The sequence below is a fragment of the Bufo gargarizans genome, unplaced genomic scaffold (assembly GCF_014858855.1).
Source record: "Bufo gargarizans isolate SCDJY-AF-19 unplaced genomic scaffold, ASM1485885v1 original_scaffold_1150_pilon, whole genome shotgun sequence".
Taxonomy (NCBI): domain Eukaryota; kingdom Metazoa; phylum Chordata; class Amphibia; order Anura; family Bufonidae; genus Bufo; species Bufo gargarizans.
Window position 1 is genome coordinate 423,518 of NW_025334254.1, and position 22,032 is coordinate 445,549.

At 49.7% G+C, this 22,032-nt stretch overlaps 1 protein-coding gene across 1 annotated transcript in view; it reads left to right on the forward strand.

The window, feature by feature from the left end:
- Positions 1-2,375: 2,375 nt before the first annotated feature.
- The window catches only part of LOC122923008 (ribosome-binding protein 1-like), a gene marked incomplete at its 3' end in the record, with an annotated part of 46,831 nt that continues 27,174 nt past the window's right edge, over positions 2,376-22,032 (forward strand). The window contains exon 1 of the mRNA XM_044273797.1: positions 2,376-2,696. Within this exon, the coding sequence (XP_044129732.1) occupies positions 2,376-2,696 (321 nt within the window). The remainder of the gene's footprint in view (positions 2,697-22,032) is intronic.

Genomic DNA, 22,032 nt, shown 5'->3' on the forward strand with positions numbered 1-22,032 from the left:
TCTAAGCCACACCAGTACCAGGGCGTCCAGCTCTCCTATTAAGAGAAGCGTCCAGCCCTGTCTCAGCCACACCAGTACCAAGGCCTCCAGCTCTCCCATTATGAGAAGCGTCCAGCCATGTCTCAGCCACACCACAGTATCAAGGCGTCCAGCTCCCCCATCATGAGAAGTGTCCAGCCATGTCTCAGCCACACCAGTACCAAGGCCTCCAGCTCTCCCATTATGAGAAGCGTCCAGCCATGTCTCAGCCACACCACAGTACCAAGGCGTCCAGCTCTCCTATTATGAGAAGCGTCCAGCCGTGTCTAAGCCACACCAGTACCAAGGCCTCCAGCCCTCCCATCATGAGAAGTGTCCAGCCATGTCTCAGCCACACCACAGTACCAAGGCCTCCAGCTCTCCTATTATGAGAAGCATCCAGCCATGTCTCAGCCACATCACAGTACCAAGGCCTCCAGCTCTCCCATCATGAGAAGCGTCCAGCCATGTCTCAGCCACATCACAGTACCAAGGCCTCCAGCTCTCCCATTATGAGAAGCGTCCAGCCATGTCTCAGCCACACCACAGTACCAAGGCGTCCAGCTCTCCCATTATGAGAAGCGTCCAGCCATGTCTCAGCCACACCAGTACCAAGGCCTCCAGCTCCCCCATCATGAGAAGTGTCCAGCCATGTCTCAGCCACACCACAGTCCAAAGGCCTCCAGCTCCCCCATCATGAGAAGTGTCCAGCCATGTCTCAGCCACACCACAGTACCAAGGCCTCCAGCTCCCCCATCATGAGAAGTGTCCAGCCATGTCTCAGCCACACCAGTACCAAGGCGTCAAGCTCTCCCATCATGAGAAGCGTCCAGCCATGTCTCAGCCACACCAGTACCAAGGCCCCCAGCTCTCTCATTATGAGAAGTGTCCAGCCATGTCTCAGCCACACCAGTATCAAGGCGTCAAGCTCCCCCATCATGAGAAGCATCCAGCCATGTCTCAGCCACACCAGTACCAAGGCCTCCAGCTCTCCCATCATGAGAAGTGTCCAGCCATGTCTCAGCCACACCACAGTACCAAGGCCTCCAGCTCTCCCATCATGAGAAGTGTCCAGCCATGTCTCAGCCACACCAGTACCAAGGCGTCAAGCTCCCCCATCATGAGAAGCGTCCAGCCATGTCTCAGCCACACCAGTACCAAGGCCTCCAGCTCTCCCATCATGAGAAGTGTCCAGCCGTGTCTCAGCCCCACCACAGTACCAAGGCCTCCAGCTCTCCCATCATGAGAAGTGTCCAGCCATGTCTCAGCCACACCACAGTACCAAGGCCTCCAGCTCTCCCATCATGAGAAGTGTCCAGCCATGTCTCAGCCACACCAGTACCAAGGCGTCAAGCTCCCCCATCATGAGAAGCGTCCAGCCATGTCTCAGCCACACCAGTACCAAGGCCTCCAGCTCTCTCATCATGAGAAGCGTCCAGCCATGTCTCAGCCACATCACAGTACCAAGGCCTACAGCTCTCCCATTATGAGAAGCGTCCAGCCATGTCTCAGCCACACCACAGTACCAAGGCGTCCAGCTTTCCCATTATGAGAAGCGTCCAGCCATGTCTCAGCCACACCAGTACCAAGGCCTCCAGCTCCCCCATCATGAGAAGTGTCCAGCCATGTCTCAGCCACACCACAGTCCAAAGGCCTCCAGCTCCCCCATTATGAGAAGTGTCCAGCCATGTCTCAGCCACACCACAGTACCAAGGCCTCCAGCTCCCCCATTATGAGAAGTGTCCAGCCATGTCTCAGCCACACCAGTACCAAGGCGTCAAGCTCCCCCATCATGAGAAGCGTCCAGCCATGTCTCAGCCACACCAGTACCAAGGCCCCCAGCTCTCTCATTATGAGAAGTGTCCAGCCATGTCTCAGCCACACCAGTACCAAGGCGTCAAGCTCCCCCATCATGAGAAGCGTCCAGCCATGTCTCAGCCACACCAGTACCAAGGCCTCCAGCTCTCCCATCATGAGAAGTGTCCAGCCATGTCTCAGCCACACCACAGTACCAAGGCCTCCAGCTCTCCCATCATGAGAAGTGTCCAGCCATGTCTCAGCCACACCAGTACCAAGGCGTCAAGCTCCCCCATCATGAGAAGCGTCCAGCCATGTCTCAGCCACACCAGTACCAAGGCCTCCAGCTCGCCCATCATGAGAAGTGTCCAGCCATGTCTCAGCCACACCACAGTACCAAGGCCTCCAGCTCTCCCATCATGAGAAGTGTCCAGCCGTGTCTCAGCCACACCACAGTACCAAGGCCTCCAGCTCTCCCATCATGAGAAGTGTCCAGCCATGTCTCAGCCACACCACAGTACCAAGGCCTCCAGCTCTCCCATCATGAGAAGTGTCCAGCCATGTCTCAGCCACACCAGTACCAAGGCGTCAAGCTCCCCCATCATGAGAAGCATCCAGCCATGTCTCAGCCACACCAGTACCAAGGCCTCCAGCTCTCCCATCATGAGAAGTGTCCAGCCATGTCTCAGCCACACCACAGTATCAAGGCGTCCAGCTCTCCCATCATGAGAAGTGTCCAGCCATGTCTCAGCCACACCAGTACCAAGGCGTCAAGCTCCCCCATCATGAGAAGCATCCAGCCATGTCTCAGCCACACCAGTACCAAGGCCTCCAGCTCTCCCATCATAAGAAGTGTCCAGCCATGTCTCAGCCACACCACAGTATCCAGGCGTCCAGCTCTCCCATCATGAGAAGTGTCCAGCCATGTCTCAGCCACACCACAGTACCAAGGCCTCCAGCTCCCCCATCATGAGAAGTGTCCAGCCATGTCTCAGCCACACCAGTACCAAGGCCTCCAGCTCTCCCATTTTGCTTGCTAGACTTCTGGCATTTGCGAAAAGACATTTTAAGTTGTCATTAAATTTTACACTTTTAGGAAATGCTTTTTTAATTTTTTCCTCCTTCAGCGTTGGTTTGTAACTGACAGATCTCCTTATCCACTTTTTTAATCCTCCCCCATGAATATATTCTGACCCGCTCTATCCTGTCTACCTCCATATTTATAGCATTAGAAATCAGATATGACCATGGGTGTCCCTGCCGAACAATGAATAAACAATCTAGTTTTGTGGCTGTTTATAGGGACCAACCACTGCTGATAGAACGAGCAAAATCTCACTACATGTGAAACAAGAAAGACAAAGAAGGACTAGAGCCGCTGAACAACTGATTATAAAACATGCTTTATTGCTGTAAGAAAGGGGGGGAAGGGACATAAAAAACACCATCCCGGCATAGAGAAAACAAATAAACATTAATAAGATACATATATAGTCGGAACTTCATCAATCCGATGTATACCCTCTGTATAGATTCTGGAGTGAGACCTAAGCACCAATGGCATGAAAGGAGGAACAGGGGTGGACCAACAAAGGTCCTCATGTAAAGTACAGAGAATACTGTTAGATGAAATGTGTACCGACCTAGTCACAGATAAAACATAGCCTAGTACCGTAACAGACTCCACATTACCAATTCAGTTAACCTCATTTAAATAAATGCGACACTCAAAATAGCATTAATCTTCTTTATTGATTGGTTGGATAAAGTTGGCCACGGTGCTACGTATGTTGCCTAAATATACAGTATATAATTGATTTAATATTAAACAGTCAATTTAATAACCTCCAATATATAAAACTCCACTCAGTCCACTCGAAGAGTGACTATTTCCCCTCACCACCAAATAGCGAAGCTAGATGGCTATCCAACCCCGCAGCCGTTTTGCAAGCCGAGGTTTAATATGTCTAGGCCCAGAGCAGATGATGAGTTTTTTCCGGCATTGTATAAGCCCTCAGTGAACCCTTCTAATTCAGCATGCCTGGAAGACTGCTTATTATGCTGACCCATAAACTCTTCTATATTCTTATTGGCTCGTTTTCTTATTTTCTCCAGAAATGACAATTGTGAGGCCTTCCATTCCCATTTAGGGATCATTTCAGAGAATGCAAGTTACGTCGATGGAAATAGTACTTGAATTTTACAAAGGGTGTCCTTCATATCTTTTAATAATAAATGGGTACTTATTCTGCCCAAATTATCTGAACCTACCGGAAGGATGATCAAATCAGGTTTAGGCCAGACTACCGAGAAAGAACAACACTGGGGATAAATGTCTTTAAGTCTGATACCCGGAATACCTCTCCAGAACATAACCGCTTTATTACCGAAACCCGAATTATCAGATTTAAACCTCATAGATGAACGATCAGATGCTGAAGATATGAGTTGGTTTCCCAGGATCCATACGATCTTTTCATCTGAAAAAGATTAAGATAATAATTCAGGTCTAATATATAAGCGAAACCTATTGGATTTCCACCTGCCAATTATTTTTATCACATTGTCCCTAAGTCCTAATGAGTACACATAAGTGGCCGCCCCTATAAGGAACAAATGAGCGGAGATTTTTTCCTGCTCCAAGTTTTGACAAGACTAAATTAAATAGAAATTTCCTCAGGGGAGTGTTGTCAGCATGTAGGAATAAGGGGCCGTGTATTACCCCTCTAGTTACTAACCATGCCTTCGTAGCTAGGACAGGGCATATTTCAGAAGAGGGATATTTATTTAAGGTGCACCAAGTACCTTTACCAAACTGATCCATTTTCGATCTTTTGATGAATATTTTTATACTATCCTCATGTAGGAGTAAATCCTTAAGCAGCAACGGGGCCTCCGACGCTCTATTCACAGCCGCTATCTCGCTAATACGGAAAGCATCGACGAATGCAAGCAAGAAGGCAGCTTTGAATAAAGAAGTTTCACAGGAGGAGGAACAAATGGCTGGTAAATATAATATAACATTTTTCAAATTAATCAAAGATAGTGGTTTAGTTCTAACGGTATAACTTTTTACTCTTTTTGATCCTTTTATAACTTGCTTAGCTAAGAAGCTATCAGAAAAGGGGGTAATATCGAGGGCTTTTTGGAAAAAGGAAATACCATAAATCATTTTTTGGATATAATCCCCTTTCTTTCCTTCCCTAAGTAAGTGTTGAAGAAAAAGCATCAAGTGTAGAGAATTATTATCAGTCTCCTCAAAACGGTTGGCCAAGCAAAATTGCCGCCAATTAATCCACGCGGCTGAATATGCAGCCCATGTAGTTCTAGCTAAAGAGTTTTGTAGGAGCCTGCTTATAAATCCGATATCGAGTCCCATAGGCGAGCCGGGCACGCTATTCCTTCCTTGTCCGCGCCTCGGATGAGGTCTCTGAATACTGTCATGTTCTGCCGGGACAAAGCATCAGCTTTAGATTATTCCTCCCTTCAATATACCGGGCCTTTAGCCAAATATTGTTTTGTAGACATGTTAAAACAATGAATCTCGGTAACCCAATAACAGAAGTAGACTGGGAGGATAAGCAGTTGATAGCAAATACTACATCTTTGTTATCAGAAAATAGTAAAATGTTTTTGTTTCTAAAGTATTCCTGCCATATGGTCAATGAAACCGAACCGGGAAAAGCTCAAAAACATTGATATTCCTCATGAATGGCTTCTCACGCCCTTCGATAGGCCAAGTTTATGGCCGTGACTCCTTGGGAGCCGCATACAGTTGCCCGCGGTTTGGGTTGTTGTGTCAACCGCAGCTGGAGGCATAATGTTGTTAGCCTCAAGTGCGGTTGCCACGGACAACAGGTATGTGTGCGGTCCCCTTGGAGTTGTGTGCATGTTTGTATGCACTTTTGTATGTCTGTGTGCACTCTGTTATATGTTTGGTGTGCACTGACATCTTCCCTTCACTGTGGCTGTCCCTGGCAACGTTTGGTTGTTTTGTGTACATGTGGTGGCAGTGTCCCGGCCTTTGGGCTGACTCCCAGGACATGGTTGCCACCCATGTCGTTGCCTGCGGCAACAGCCACAGTGTGGTCTTGGGTTTGACACTTCCCCTTTAAGTTGTGTTTTCCCTTCTGTGGTATTGGAAGGGTTAACTTCCTTTCTGTGTGTGTGAGGCACGGGGTGTGTCTGACTGTTGGGTGTGGCCTCTTGGCCCTATATAGCCTCAGTTGTAGGCAGTAGTCAGAGAGGGTGCTTCAGCCATGCTTGCTGGAGACATCCTCCTGGTTACTCACCAACTGCCAGTGGGGGCCATCCTTCTGGTCATAGCAAAAATATAATGTTGTTTGGTGTTTGGAAGATGTGTTTGTCTTTATGCTCTTTTATTGCACCTATGGTCCTGGGTTCCCGTGTGATGTGTGTTGTGTGCTGAGTACAGTTGAGCGGACACCTGGATGTTCGGGTTCGAGAAGTTCGGCCGAACTTCCCGGAAATGTTCGGGTTCGGGATCCGAACCCGATCCGAACTTCGTCCCGAACCCGAACCCCATTGAAGTCAATGGGGACCCAAACTTTTCGGCACTAAAAAGGCTGTAAAACAGCCCAGGAAAGAGCTAGAGGGCTGCAAAAGGCAGCAACATGTAGGTAAATCCCCTGCAAACAAATGTGGATAGGGAAATGAATAAAAATAAAAATAAATAAATAAAAATTAACCAATATCAATTGGAGAGAGGTCCCATAGCAGAGAATCAGGCTTCACGTCAGCCACCAGTGCAACAGTCCATTGTCAGATATTTAGGCCCAGCATCCAGGCAGAGGAGAGAGGTCCCGTAACAGAGAATCTGTCTTCATGTCAGCAGAGAATCAGTCTGCATGTCATAGCAGAGAATCAGGCTTCACTTCAGCCACCACTGCAACAGTCCATTGGCATATATTTAGGCCCAGCACCCAGGCAGAGGAGAGAGGTCCCGTAACACAGAATCTGTCTTCATGTCAGCAGAGAATCAGTGTGCATGTCATAGCAGAGAATGAGGCTTCACGTCACCCACCACTGCAACAGTCCATTGTCATATATTTAGGCCCAGCACCCAGGCAGAGGAGAGAGGTCTCGTAACAGAGAATCTGGCTTCATGTCAGCAGAGAATCAGTCTTCATGTCATAGCAGAGAATCAGGCTTCACGTCAGCCACCACTGCAACAGTCCATTGTCAGATATTTAGGCCCCGGCACCCAGGCAGAGGAGAGAGGTCCCGTAACAGACAATCTGGCTTCATGTCAGCAGAGAATCAGTCTTCATGTCATAGCAGAGAATCAGGCTTCACGTCAGCCACCACTGCAACAGTCCATTGTCAGATATTTAGGCCCAGCACCCAGGCAGAGGAGAGAGGTCCCGTAACAGAGAATCTGGCTTCATGTCAGCAGAGAATCAGTCTGCATGTCATAGCAGAGAATCAGGCTTCATGTCAGCCACCACTGTAACAGTCCATTGTCATATATTTAGGCCCCGGCACCCAGACAGAGGAGAGAGGTCCCGTAACAGAGGATCTGTCTTCATGTCAGCACAGAATCAGTCTGCATGTCATAGCAGAGAATCAGGCTTCATGTCAGCCACCACTGCAACAGTCCATTGTCATATATTTAGGCCCCGGCACCCAGGCAGAGGAGAGATGTCCCGTAACAGAGGATCTGGCTTCATGTCAGCAGAGAATCAGTCTGCATGTCATAGCAGAGAATCAGGCTTCACGTCACCCAACATTGGAACAGTCCATTGTCATATATTTAGGCCCCAGCACGCAGGCAGAGGAGAGAGGTCCCGTAACAGAGAATCTGGCTTCATGTCAGCAGAGAATTAGTCTGCATGTCATAGCAGAGAATCAGGCTTCATGTCAGCCACCACTGCAACAGTCCATTGTCATATATTTAGGCCCCGGCACCCAGGCAGAGGAGAGAGGTCCCGTAACAGAGAATCTGGCTTCATGTCAGCAGAGAATCAGTCTGCATGTCATAGCAGAGAATCAGGCTTCACGTCAGCCACCACTGTAACAGTCCATTGTCATATATTTAGGCCCAGCACCCAGGCAGAGGAGAGAGGTCCCGTAACAGACAATCTGGCTTCATGTCAGCAGAGAATCAGTCTGCATGTCATAGCAGAGAATCTGGCTTCACGTCAGCCACCACTGTAGCAGTCCATTGTCATATATTTAGGCCCCGGCACCCAGACAGAGGCGAGAGGTCCCGTAACAGAGAATCTGGCTTCATGTCAGCAGAGAATCAGTCTGCATGTCATAGCAGAGAATCAGGCTTCACGTCACCCACCAGTGCAACAGTCCATTGTCATATATTTAGGCCCAGCACCCAGGCAGAGGAGAGAGGTCCCGTAACAGACAATCTGGCTTCATGTCAGCAGAGAATCAGTCTGCATGTCATAGCAGAGAATCAGGCTTCACGTCACCCAACATTGGAACAGTCCATTGGCATATATTTAGGCCCCGGCACCCAGACAGAGGAGAGGTTCATTCAACTTTGGGTAGCCTCGCAATATAATGGTAAAATGAAAATAAAAATAGGATTGAATGAGGAAGTGCCCTGGAGTCCAATAATATATGGTTAAGGGGAGGTAGTTAATGTCTAATCTGCACAAGGGACGGACAGGTCCTGTGGGATCCATGCCTGGTTCATTTTTATGAACGTCAGCTTGTCCACATTGGCTGTAGACAGGCGGCTGCGTTTGTCTGTAATGACGCCCCCTTCCGTGCTGAATACACGTTCAGACAAAACGCTGGCCGCCGGGCAGGCCAGCACCTCCAAGGCATAAAAGGCTAGCTCTGGCCACGTGGACAATTTAGAGACCCAGAAGTTGAATGGGGCCGAACCATCAGTCAGTACGTGGAGGGGTGTCCACACGTTGCGTATCAGGTGGTGGTGCAGTTAGCTGTGGCGTGTTGACAAAACTTTTCCACATCTCTGCCATGCTAACCCTGCCCTCAGAGGAGCTGGCCGTGACACAGCTGCGTTGGCGACCTCTTGCTCCTCCTCTGCCTTGGCCTTGGGCTTCCACTTGTTCCCCTGTGACATTTGGGAATGCTCTCAGTAGCGCGTCTACCAACGTGCGCTTGTACTCGCGCATCTTCCTATCACGCTCCAGTGCAGGAAGTAAGGTGGGCACATTGTCTTTGTAGCGTGGATCCAGCAGGGTGGCAACCCAGTAGTCCGCACACGTTAAAATGTGGGCAACTCTGCTGTCGTTGCGCAGGCACTGCAGCATGTAGTCGCTCATGTGTGCCAGGCTGCCCAGGGGTAAGGACAAGCTGTCCTCTGTGGGAGGCGTATCGTCATCGTCCTGCCTTTCCCCCCAGCCACGCACCAGTGATGGGCCCGAGCTGCGTTGGGTGCCACCCCGCTGTGACCATGCTTCATCCTCATCCTCCTCCACCTCCTCCTCATCCTCGTCCTCCTCGTCCTCCAGTAGTGGGCCCTGGCTGGCCACATTTGTACCTGGCCTCTGCTGTTGCAAAAAAACTCCCTCTGAGTCACTTCGAAGACACTGGCCTGAAAGTGCTAAAAATGACCCCTCTTCCTCCTCCTCCTCCTCCTCCTCCTGGGCCACCTCCTCTTCGATCATCGCCCTAAGTGTTTTCTCAAGGAGACATAGAAGTGGTATTGTAACGCTGATAACGGCGTCATCGCCACTGGTCATGTTGGTGGAGTACTCGAAACAGCGCAACGGGCACACAGGTCTCGCATGGAGGCCCAGTCATTGGTGGTGAAGTGGTGCTGTTCTGTAGTGCGACTGACCCGTGCGCGCTGCAGCTGAAACTCCACTATGGCCTGCTGCTGCTCGCACAGTCTGTCCAGCATGTGCAAGGTGGAGTTCCACTTGGTGGGCACGTCGCATATGAGGCGGTGAGCGGGAAGGCCGAAGTTACGCTGTAGCGCAGACAGGCGAGCAGCAGCAGGATGTGAACGCCGGAAGCGCGAACAGACGGCCCGCACTTTATGCAGCAGCTCTGACATCTCGGGGTAGTTGTGAATGAACTTCTGCACCACCAAATTCAGCACATGCGCCAAGCAAGGGATGTGCGTCAAACCGGCTAGTCCCAGAGCTGCAACGAGATTTCGCCCATTATCGCACACCACCAGGCCGGGCTTGAGGCTCACCGGCAGCAACCACTCGTCGGTCTGTTGTTCTATACCCCGCCACAACTCCTGTGCGGTGTGGGGCCTGTCCCCCAAACATATGAGTTTCAGAATGGCCTGCTGACGTTTACCCCGGGCTGTGCTGAAGTTGGTGGTGAAGGTGTGTGGCTGACTGGATAAGCAGGTGGAAGAAGAGGAGGAGGAAGCCGAGAAGGAGGAGGTGGCAACAGGAGGCAAAGAATGTTGCCCTGCGATCCTTGGCGGCGGAAGGACGTGCGCCAAACAGCTCTCCACCTGGGGCCCAGCTGCCACTACATTTACCCAGTGTGCAGTTAGGGAGATATAGCGTCCCTGGCCGTGCTTACTGGTCCACGTATCTGTGGTTAGGTGGACCTTGCCACAGATGGCGTTGCGCAGTGCACACTTGATTTTATCGGATACTTGGTTGTGCAGGGAAGGCTCGGCTCTCTTGGAGAAGTAGTGGCGGCTGGGAACAACATACTGTGGGACAGTGAGCTGTTTGAAGCTGTCTGTGTCCACCAGCCTAAATGACAGCATTTCATAGGCCAGTAGTTTAGAAATGCTGGCATTCAGGGCCAGGGATCGAGGGTGGCTAGGTGGGAATTTACGCTTTCTCTCAAATGTTTGTGAGATGGAGAGCTGAACGCTGCCGTGTGACATGGTTGAGATGCTTGGTGACGGAGGTGGTGGTGTTGGTGGTACATCCTCTGTTTGCTGGGCGGCAGGTGCCAACGTTCCTCCAGAGGCGGAGGAAGAGGCCGAGGCGGCAGCAGCAGAAGAGGCCGAGGCGGCAGCAGCAGAAGAGGCCGAGGCGGCTGCAGCAGAAGAGGCCGAGGCGGCAGCAGCAGAAGAGGCCGAGGCGGCAGCAGCAGAAGAGGCCGAGGCAGCAGCAGCAGAAGAGGCCGAGGCGGCAGCAGCAGAAGAGGCCGAGGCGGCAGCAGCAGAAGAGGCCGAGGCGGCGGCAGCAGCAGAAGAGGCCGAGGCGGCAGCAGCAGAAGAGGCCGAGGCGGCAGCAGCAGAAGAGGCCGAGGCGGCAGCAGCAGAAGAGGCCGAGGCGGCAGCAGCAGAAGAGGCCGAGGCGGCAGCAGCAGAAGAGGCCGAGGCGGCAGCAGCAGAAGAGACCGAGGCGGCAGCAGCAGAAGAGGCCGAGGCGGCAGCAGCAGAAGAGGCCGAGGCGGCAGCAGCAGAAGAGGCCGAGGCGGCAGCAGCAGAAGAGGCCGAGGCGGCAGCAGCAGAAGAGGCCGAGGCGGCAGCAGCAGAAGAGGCCGAGGCGGCAGCAGCAGGAGAGGCCGAGGCGGCAGCAGCAGAAGAGGTAGCAGGGGGAGCCTGAGTGACTTCCTTGGTTTTAAGGTGTTTACTCCACTGCAGTTCATGCTTTGCATGCAGGTGCCTGGTCATGCAGGTTGTGCTCAGGTTCAGAACGTTAATGCCTCGCTTCAGGCTCTGATGGCACAGCGTGCAAACCACTCGGGTCTTGTCGTCAGCACATTGTTTGAAGAAGTGCCATGCCAGGGAACTCCTTGAAGCTGCCTTTGGGGTGCTCGGTCCCAGATGGTGGCGGTCAGTAGCAGGCGGAGTCTCTTGGCGGCGGGTGTTCTGCTTTTGCCCACTGCTCCCTCTTTTGCTACGCTGTTGGCTCGGTCTCACCACTGCCTCTTCCTCCGAACTGTGAAAGTCAGTGGCACGACCTTCATTCCATGTGGGGTCTAGGACCTCATCGTCCCCTGCATCGTCTTCCACCCAGTCTTGATCCCTGACCTCCTGTTCAGTCTGCACACTGCAGAAAGACGCAGCAGTTGGCACCTGTGTTTCGTCATCATCAGAGACATGCTGAGGTAGTATTCCCATGTCCTCATCATCAGGAAACATAAGTGGTTGTGCGTCAGTGCATTCTATGTCTTTCACCGCTGGGGAAGGGCTAGGTGGATGCCCTTGGGAAACCCTGCCAGCGGAGTCTTCAAACAGCATAAGAGACTGCTGCATGACTTGAGGCTGAGACAGTTTCCCTGGTATGCATGGGGGTGATGTGACAGACTGATGGGGTTGGTTTTCAGGCGCCATCTGTGCGCTTTCTGCAGAAGACTGGGTGGGAGATAATGTGAACGTGCTGGATCCACTGTCGGCCACCCAATTGACTAATGCCTGTACCTGCTCAGGCCTTACCATCCTTAGAACGGCATTGGGCCCCACCATATATCGCTGTAAATTCTGGCGGCTACTGGGACCTGAGGTAGTTGGTTCACTAGGACGTGTGGATGTGGCAGAACGGCCACGTCCTCTCCCAGCACCAGAGGGTCCACTAACACCACCACGACCATGTCCACGTCCACGTCCCTTACTAGATGTTTTCCTCATTGTTATCGTTCACCACAACAACAAAAATATTATTTGGCCCAATGTATTGCATTCAAATTCAGCGGGATATAAATTTGAGGCCTAGTATTTAGGCGCTGGGTGACAGGTATGGATTTACTGACAGAATTAGACTTGGAAATGCACAGTAGCGGGTGTGTGAAGTTATTCTGAATGACCCTATGTGCACCTTGAATATTATATACCCTTTTAGGGATAGATTTCAAATAGCTCTGATACAGCAGAAACCACTAAATTAGGAAATTGCTAAATTGGGAATTGTATTTCAACCCAGAACAAAAAATGTGCTTTGACGGACACTAAATAACTTGCCCAGCCAGAACAGTACAGCGGTAACGACAGATTTAGCTGGATATAAACTTGAGGCCTAGTATTTAGGCGCTGGGTGACAGGTATAGGTTTACTGACAGAATTAGACTGGGATATGGCCAAAAAATAACCACACTATTGCTGGTTAAATGCACTTGGTGTGACAGCTTGACCAACCACACTACTGAGGGTTAAATGCACTTGGTGACGGGCGCAGCTTGCCCCTGATGTAGTATATGGCCAAAAAATAAACTGATTATTGCTGGTTAAATGCACTTGGTGTGACAGCTTCACCCTGATGTAGGGTTTAGCCAAAAAACAACCACACCATTGAGGGTTAAATGCACTTGGTGGCAGCTTGTGCTGGCGCACCACAAGACACAAAATGGCCGCCGATCACCCCAGAAAAAAGTGACTGACAAACGGTCTGGGCAGCCTAAAAACAGTGAGCAATTGAGTATCAGCAGCTCAATGATCCACAGCTGCAGATCGATCAATAATCAAGTCCTTTGGAGGAGTTAATCTGCCTAATCTCGCCCTACTGTCGCAGCCGCAACCTCTCCCTACGCTAATCAGAGCAGAGTGACGGGCGGCGCTATGTGACTCCAGCTTAAATAGAGGCTGGGTCACATGGTGCTCTGGCCAATCACAGCCATGCCAATAGTAGGCATGGCTGTGACGGCCTCTTGGGGCAAGTAGTATGACGCTTGTTGATTGGCTGCTTTGCAGCCTTTCAAAAAGCGCCAAGAAAGCGACGAACACCGAACCCGAACCCGGACTTTTACGAAAATGTCCGGGTTCGGGTCCGTGTCACGGATACCCCAAAATTCGGTACGAACCCGAACTATACAGTTCGGGTTCGCTCATCCCTAGTGCTGAGTCCTTTTGTTTGTGGATAGCAGTACTTCCACATGGGTTTTAGGCTTTGTTGTCTGTGGCAGGTGAGTGTTGTGTTTGTGGCAAGTACCTGCCATTGCCATAGGTTGTATTTGTTCTCCCTTCCTTGCAGCTTGGCCAGTGAGACTCCTGTTCCTCCGTATCCAGAAGGAACAGGTTGTCTTACCCTGACTCCTAGTCCAGGGACCGGTCGGAGGGTGAGTTAGGGCTCCGAGGTTCCTGAGCATGGGTCCTCCTACCTTAAAGGTCGGCCCATGCAGCTAGGAGTTAGGGTCAGGTTAGGGACGCGATAGGAGGTGACCTGCTCCCTAATCCTGCTCCCTAATTCCGTCATCGCACGGCTGAGGGTTTTCCCCATCCTCAGCCGTGACAGCCATTCGATATGCCAAGTTTCAGCAAACCAGTGCGTACCAAAACTAGCCCCATAACCCACTAATGCCGCTGCGTCAGTGAACAAACGGAGGGAATCAGAGTCAACAAACTCCTCCTGCCAAACTGTTCGACCATTAATATTTGCTAGAAAGCACAGCCAGGTGCGAATATCCTCTTTCAGTTCAGAGGATAATCGGATGTGATCATTCGCATTTCTTAGTCCAGCCGTGGCGGCATATAATCTTTTCGAAGAAATTCTGCTCATAGGTATCACTCTGGATATAAAATTCAAAGAACCCAAAACAGATTGCAAACATTTTAGGGATGTTTTCTTACATAGTAACAAATTAAATAGCTGAATCCTCGTAGCGGTTAATTTTTCCTCTGGAATTTTGAATTCCATATTTGCGGAATCGATAAAAATTCCAAGGAATTTAATATTTAGAATTGGGTATACCGTTTTTTCTTCGGCTAATGGGATATTAAAATACTTAGATATACCTTTAAATGTGTGGAGAAACCAACCTCGCCACTGGGTGCTGGAGAAGCCTGGTTGCCAGCCTCTTGCCCCAGGATTATGGGCCCTCTTATCAGCCCATGCTAAACTTAAACCCCATGGCGATTTGACTGTGTTTGTGGCATCTGAGCGCGGTCCGGATATATTGAGCGCTCAGATCCAAGCCACCTGGGGATATGTTAAATGTCTATGTTTACTGTAATGGATGGGACATTGTATATTTGAGTAGTGATGTCTGTCCTATTATCCCCACGTGTGTATTGGCGATTTCCATTTGTCCTGAGAGATAATTGAATTACTACTTGGTTGTCTCCAGGACAGAAGACATTGTTTATTCTCCTGCCTGTGATAATTACATCAACTACAGCATTCCCTTGTATGACGTTACAAAATGTATTCAGTAAATTAATACAATCTTCTGTACCTTCCTTGCCTATGAATGAGAAACCATCGAGATAATGAATCGTGTACCCTGAGTTATAATGTGTCTCTACCATCCATTGCAGGAAAGTAGAAAACGCCTCAAAGTAATGACAGGAAAGGGAAAACCCCATCGGGGGGGCTTTATCCTAATCAAATTTACCCTCAAAATGGAAACCTATCGAATTGTAACCATCGGGGTTAATAAGGAGTAACCTGAAGGCGGACTTAATATCCGTTTTGGACATTAGTACGTTTCTGCCTGCCTTACGTAAAAGAGATAATGCCATATCGAAAGAAGCCTAGTGCACTGTAGACATATCTTTGTCTATCATGTCAGACAGACAGATTGTGAATCAAACGATAGGAGTTATTCTCTTTTTCTGTCACTAGGCCAGTTTTTGAAGGATCCGTCGTAAAAGTGGATCCGTCTATTCCGTTTTCTTCCGTTTTTAAATGGAAAGACGGATCCGGTATTCAAATTTAAGAGATAAAAGATGCAATCTGTTAAAGCAAATACTACAACTGGCTATAAAAGAAAACCGAAGTTCCTTCTGCAGATTGCAAAGATGATGCCGGACCATATTCGTTTTGGATTTCAGGCTCTAATTCTGGTTTCACGCTGGAGAAGACGTCTTCGAGCCAGGCGGCGTAGAAAGCGTCGCTATTGGGTGCATCCAATAACCTCTGCAAGAGTAAGAAGGGGAGTTTTATAAACTCTGTTTCCTGAATTGAGGAATTATCCTGAAAAATTCTTTAACTACTTACGGATGACGGTAGAAAGTTTTGATGATCTTTTACAACGTGTGTCACCTCACATTCAAAGACAAGACGCCACTTTCCGTCGCTGTGTTTCCCCAGCAGAACGCCTATTGTTGACCATAAGCTAAAGTACATACTTATTACATATAGTACCAATATTCGGCCTAAATTTTTTAAAGCTGCTGTTTGGTAATGTGAAGCCATCATTTTTTTAACCTAAATTTGCTACGTTTTTCTGGGATCACTGTACAAAGTGCCTAATTTTGGCCCCAATTGATGCTCATCATTATTATTTTTAATTGTACATCTTGTATGTAAAAGTTTTAATCAATATACTCGTCATTAAAGATGTAGAATGAACTGTGATGAATATTATTCACCATGGAGAACAAACATTTATCGTTGAATTTTACTAAAAATTATATCGGCCACAGAAAAAATCTTGACCAAACTAATATATGTAGGGGTGCCATACAATTGCGTCAGATTGATATACCTTGTATATTATGTTGTTTGAAAATCTTTTTTATATCCTATTTTATTTTTATTTTTTAGGTTTCTGGCAAGTGGAGAAAGTTTCAACTCACTCCATTTTCAATTTCGCCTTGGCATATCGACTGTCTCTATAATTGTGAAGGAGACATGCCGTGTATTGTGGGAACAACTGCAGGATGCAGAATTTATACCACATCCAACTCGACAGCATTGGACAGAAATAGCTGAAAGATTTTTGGACGTTTGTCAGTTTCCCAACTGCATCGGTGCGGTAGACGGGAAACATATTCGGATTATCGAGCCCCAAGGAACCGGATCAGAGTTTTTTCAATTACAAAAAATATTTTTCGATAAACCTATCGGCTATCGCAGATGCCCAATATCGTTTTGTTGCCGTCGATGTAGGGGCCTATGGATGCGCCAACGATTCTATGGTATTTAAAAATTCTAATATGGGCCGTAGTCTATATAACAGACAATTCGATTTTCCTCTCCCTCAACCACTGCCAGTTACTAATGGGCCACCAATGCCGTTTGTATTGGTTGGTGATGAGGCGTTCCAAATGTGTGGAAATCTGATTAAACCGTATTCAAGCCGCGGATTAGATTTTAAAAAACGCACATACAACTACCGCTTGACCAGGGTTTGAAGAAGGGTTGAATGCACATTTGGAATTTTGGTCGCAAAATGGAGGATTTTCACTAAGCCAATTCAGATGAAGGTTGAATCGGTGGACGAGGTTGTAAAGTCTGCTGTGGTATTACACAACTCCCTCCTTAAAAAAGAACCACTCAGTTTGGAACAGGTACCGGAGCACAGCGAGATCGCAAGCATTCAAAGATTTCGACATCGATCAACTGTAGCGGTTGCACGGATGAGAGACTCTTTTGCGGATTATTTCTGCTCTGAAGCAGGAAGGGTGGACTGGCAGGACCGATTTGTATAAACATTTTGTGATTCATTTGTTGGCCCGTTTGTTGGTGGTTACAGTGTGTTGTATTTGATTTCAATTGCATTTTGGGTTCAATAAATATTGTTTTTACGTAATTGAGATTTTATTTTAATATATTGATGTGCCCACCCTAGAGGAGCGACACATACTTGTGTCGCTCCACTGGTGCCGGTAGATTTAATCAGGCCTGTTATGGAGACTGGGGAGACATTTGGCAAGGCACAGAATCCTTCAGGGAAGTCTCCTTTATACAATAATATACAGTCTATACAACAATTGTAAATTATCTGCGGAAAACTGTTTTTACCCCTGTGAAAAGTCAGCCCAGTGGTCTAGGAAACCAAACCCTTCTGCTCTACACCAAGACTTAAGCCATGCATTTAACGCCCCAAGCTCCCGCTGACGGCCCTGTGTAGCGCATGGCAAAGGCAGTATTCCAGAGAACACTACCTTGGAGGTCCTTCCCTTCCGCTTGGAGCCTAGTTCTTTAAAATTATTCTTAAGGCCTTACCATTTATTTTGTGATTGGTACTAACATGGACCACAACAGCTGGTCAACCCGTTCCACCACATGCCGAACCCTGGCACCAGGGAGACAGCAAACCATTCGGTTGAGGCGGTCTAGGTGACAAATTATTCTATCCATCTTCCTGATTATAGAATCCCCTATAACCACTAACTGTCAAGGCCTATCCGCACCACCATAACCCCCCCCCCCCCCCCAACTACTAGCTGGGCTGTTCTCCCAGCTGTTATGGACAACAGTATCCACTAGGGCTGCCATTTCTGAAACACCCTTGAATCATTGCCCAACTTGGCAATTTTGCTTGGAAGCACAGAAACAGGATTGGCGTTCAGAAGTGCAGACGTCGCATGCGCCAGGACAGACATCCTCAGGAGCAGCAATACACAGCCTCAGGAGGACACAGATTACAGAGTCATATAGCCACGCGGATCCAGCGTTCAGAAGTGCAGACGTCGCATGCACCAGGACAGACATCCTCAGGAGCAGCAATACACAGCCTCGGGAGGACACAGATTACAGAGTCATATAGCCACGCGGATCCAGCATTCAGAAGTGCAGACGTCGCATGCGCCAGGACAGACATCCTCAGGAGCAGCAATACACAGCCTCAGGAGGACACAGATTACAGTCATATAGCCATGCGGATCCAGCGTTCAGAAGTGCAGACGTTGCATGCGCCAGGACAGACATCCTCAGGAGCAGTAATACACAGCCTCAGGAGGACACAGATTACACAGTCATATAGCCACGCGGATCCAGCGTTCAGAAGTGCAGACGTCGCATACACCAGGACAGACATCCTCAGGAGCAGCAATACACAGCCTCAGGAGGACACAGATTACAGAGTCATATAGCCACGCGGATCCAGCATTCAGAAGTGCAGACGTCGCATACACCAGGACAGACATCCTCAGGAGCAGCAATACACAGCCTCAGGAGGACACAGATTACAGAGTCATATAGCCACGCGGATCCAGCGTTCAGAAGTGCAGACGTCGCATACACCAGGACAGACATCCTCAGGAGCAGCAATACACAGCCTCAGGAGGAAGGAGACAGATTACAGTCATATAGCCACGAGGATCCAGCGTTCAGAAGTGCAGACGTTGCATGCGCCAGGACAAACATCCTCAGGAGCAGCAATACACAGCCTCAGGAGGACACAGATTACAGTCATATAGCCACGCGGATCCAGCGTTCAGAAGTGCAGACGTCGCATGCGCCAGGACAGACATCCTCAGGAGCAGCAATACACAGCCTCGGGAGGACACAGATTACAGAGTCATATAGCCACGCGGATCCAGCGTTCAGAAGTGCAGACGTCGCATGCGCCAGGACAGACATCCTCAGGAGCAGCAATACACAGCCTCAGGAGGACACAGATTACAGAGTCATATAGCCACGCGGATCCAGCGTTCAGAAGTGCAGACGTTGCATGCGCCAGGACAGACATCCTCAGGAGCAGCAATACACAGCCTCGGGAGGACACAGATTACAGTCATATAGCCATGCGGATCCAGCGTTCAGAAGTGCAGACGTTGCATGCGCCAGGACAGACATCCTCAGGAGCAGTAATACACAGCCTCAGGAGGACACAGATTACAGAGTCATATAGCCACGCGGATCCAGCGTTCAGAAGTGCAGACGTCGCATGCGCCAGGACAGACATCCTCAGGAGCAGCAATACACAGCCTCAGGAGGACACAGATTACAGAGTCATATAGCCACGAGGATCCAGTGTTCAGAAGTGCAGACGTTGCATGCGCCAGGACAGACATCCTCAGGAGCAGCAATACACAGCCTCGGGAGGACACAGATTACAGTCATATAGCCATGCGGATCCAGCGTTCAGAAGTGCAGACGTTGCATGCGCCAGGACAGACATCCTCAGGAGCAGTAATACACAGCCTCAGGAGGACACAGATTACAGTCATATAGCCACGCGGATCCAGCGTTCAGAAGTAGACGGCGCATGCACCAGGACAGACATCCTCAGGAGCAGCAATACACAGCCTCCAGAGGACACAGATTACAGAGTCATATAGCCACGCGGATCCAGCGTTCAGAAGTGCAGACGTCGCATGCGCCAGGACAGACATCCTCAGGAGCAGCAATACACAGCCTCGGGAGGACACAGATTACAGAGTCATATAGCCACGCGGATCCAGCGTTCAGAAGTGCAGACGTCGCATGCGCCAGGACAGACATCCTCAGGAGCAGCAATACACAGCCTCAGGAGGACACAGATTACAGAGTCATATAGCCATGAGGATCCAGTGTTCAGAAGTGCAGACGTTGCATGCGCCAGGACAGACATCCTCAGGAGCAGCAATACACAGCCTCGGGAGGACACAGATTACAGTCATATAGCCATGCGGATCCAGCGTTCAGAAGTGCAGACGTCGCATACACCAGGACAGACATCCTCAGGAGCAGCAATACACAGCCTCAGGAGGACACAGATTACAGAGTCATATAGCCACGCGGATCCAGCGTTCAGAAGTGCAGACGTCGCATGCGCCAGGACAGACATCCTCAGGAGCAGCAATACACAGCCTCAGGAGGACACAGATTACAGAGTCATATAGCCACGAGGATCCAGTGTTCAGAAGTGCAGACGTTGCATGCGCCAGGACAGACATCCTCAGGAGCAGCAATACACAGCCTCGGGAGGACACAGATTACAGTCATATAGCCATGCGGATCCAGCGTTCAGAAGTGCAGACGTTGCATGCGCCAGGACAGACATCCTCAGGAGCAGTAATACACAGCCTCAGGAGGACACAGATTACAGAGTCATATAGCCACGCGGATCCAGCGTTCAGAAGTGCAGACGTCGCATACACCAGGACAGACATCCTCAGGAGCAGCAATACACAGCCTCGGGAGGACACAGATTACAGAGTCATATAGCCACGCGGATCCAGCGTTCAGAAGTGCAGACGTCGCATGCGCCAGGACAGACATCCTCAGGAGCAGCAATACACAGCCTCCAGAGGACACAGATTACAGAGTCATTTAGCCACGCGGATCCAGCGTTCAGAAGTGCAGACGTCGCAAACACCAGGACAGACATCCTCAGGAGCAGCAATACACAGCCTCAGGAGGACACAGATTACAGAGTCATATAGCCACGCGGATCCAGTGTTCAGAAGTGCAGACGGCGCATGCACCAGGACAAACATCCTCAGGATCAGCAATACACAGCCTCAGGAGGACACAGATTACAGAGTCATATAGCCACGAGGAACCAGCATTCAGAAGTAGACGGCGCATGCACCAGGACAGACATCCTCAGGAGCAGCAATACACAGCCTCGGTAGGAAGGAGACAACAGAGTCATACAGTGACGAGGATCCAGCATTCAGAAGTACAGACGGCGCATGCACCAGGACAGACATCCTCAGGAGCAGCAATACACAGCCTCAGGAGGAAGGAGACAGATTACAGAGTCATATATCCACGAGGATCCAGTGTTCAGAAGTACAGACGGTGCATGCACCAGGAAAGACATCCTCAGGAGCAGTAATACACAGCCTCGGGAGGACACAGATTACAGAGTCATATAGCCACGTGGATCCAGCGTTCAGAAGTGCAGACGTTGCATGCGCCAGGACAAACATCCTCAGGAGCAGCAATACACAGCCTCAGGAGGACACAGATTACAGAGTCATATAGCCACGCGGATCCAGCGTTCAGAAGTACAGACGTCGCATGCACCAGGACAGACATCCTCAGGAGCAGCAATACACAGCCTCGGGAGGACACAGATTACAGAGTCATATAGCCACGCGGATCCAGCGTTCAGAAGTGCAGACGTCGCATACACCAGGACAGACATCCTCAGGAGCAGCAATACACAGCCTCGGGAGGACACAGATTACAGAGTCATATAGCCACGCGGATCCAGCGTTCAGAAGTGCAGACGTCGCATACACCAGGACAGACATCCTCAGGAGCAGCAATACACAGCCTCGGGAGGACACAGATTACAGAGTCATATAGCCACGCGGATCCAGCGTTCAGAAGTGCAGACGTCGCATGCGCCAGGACAAACATCCTCAGGAGCAGCAATACACAGCCTCGGGATGACACAGATTACAGAGTCATATAGCCACGCGGATCCAGCATTCAGAAGTACAGACGGCACATTCACCAGGACAGACATCCTCAGGAGCAGCAATACACAGCCTTGGGAGGACACAGATTACAGAGTCATATAGCCACGCGGATCCAGCATTCAGAAGTACAGACGGCGCATGCACCAGGACAGACATCCTCAGGAGCAGCAATACACAGCCTCAGGAGGACACAGATTACAGAGTCATATAGCCACGAGGATCCAGTGTTCAGAAGTACAGACAGCACATGCACCAGGACAGACATCCTCAGGAGCAGCAATACACAGCCTCGGTAGGAAGGAGACAACAGAGTCATACAG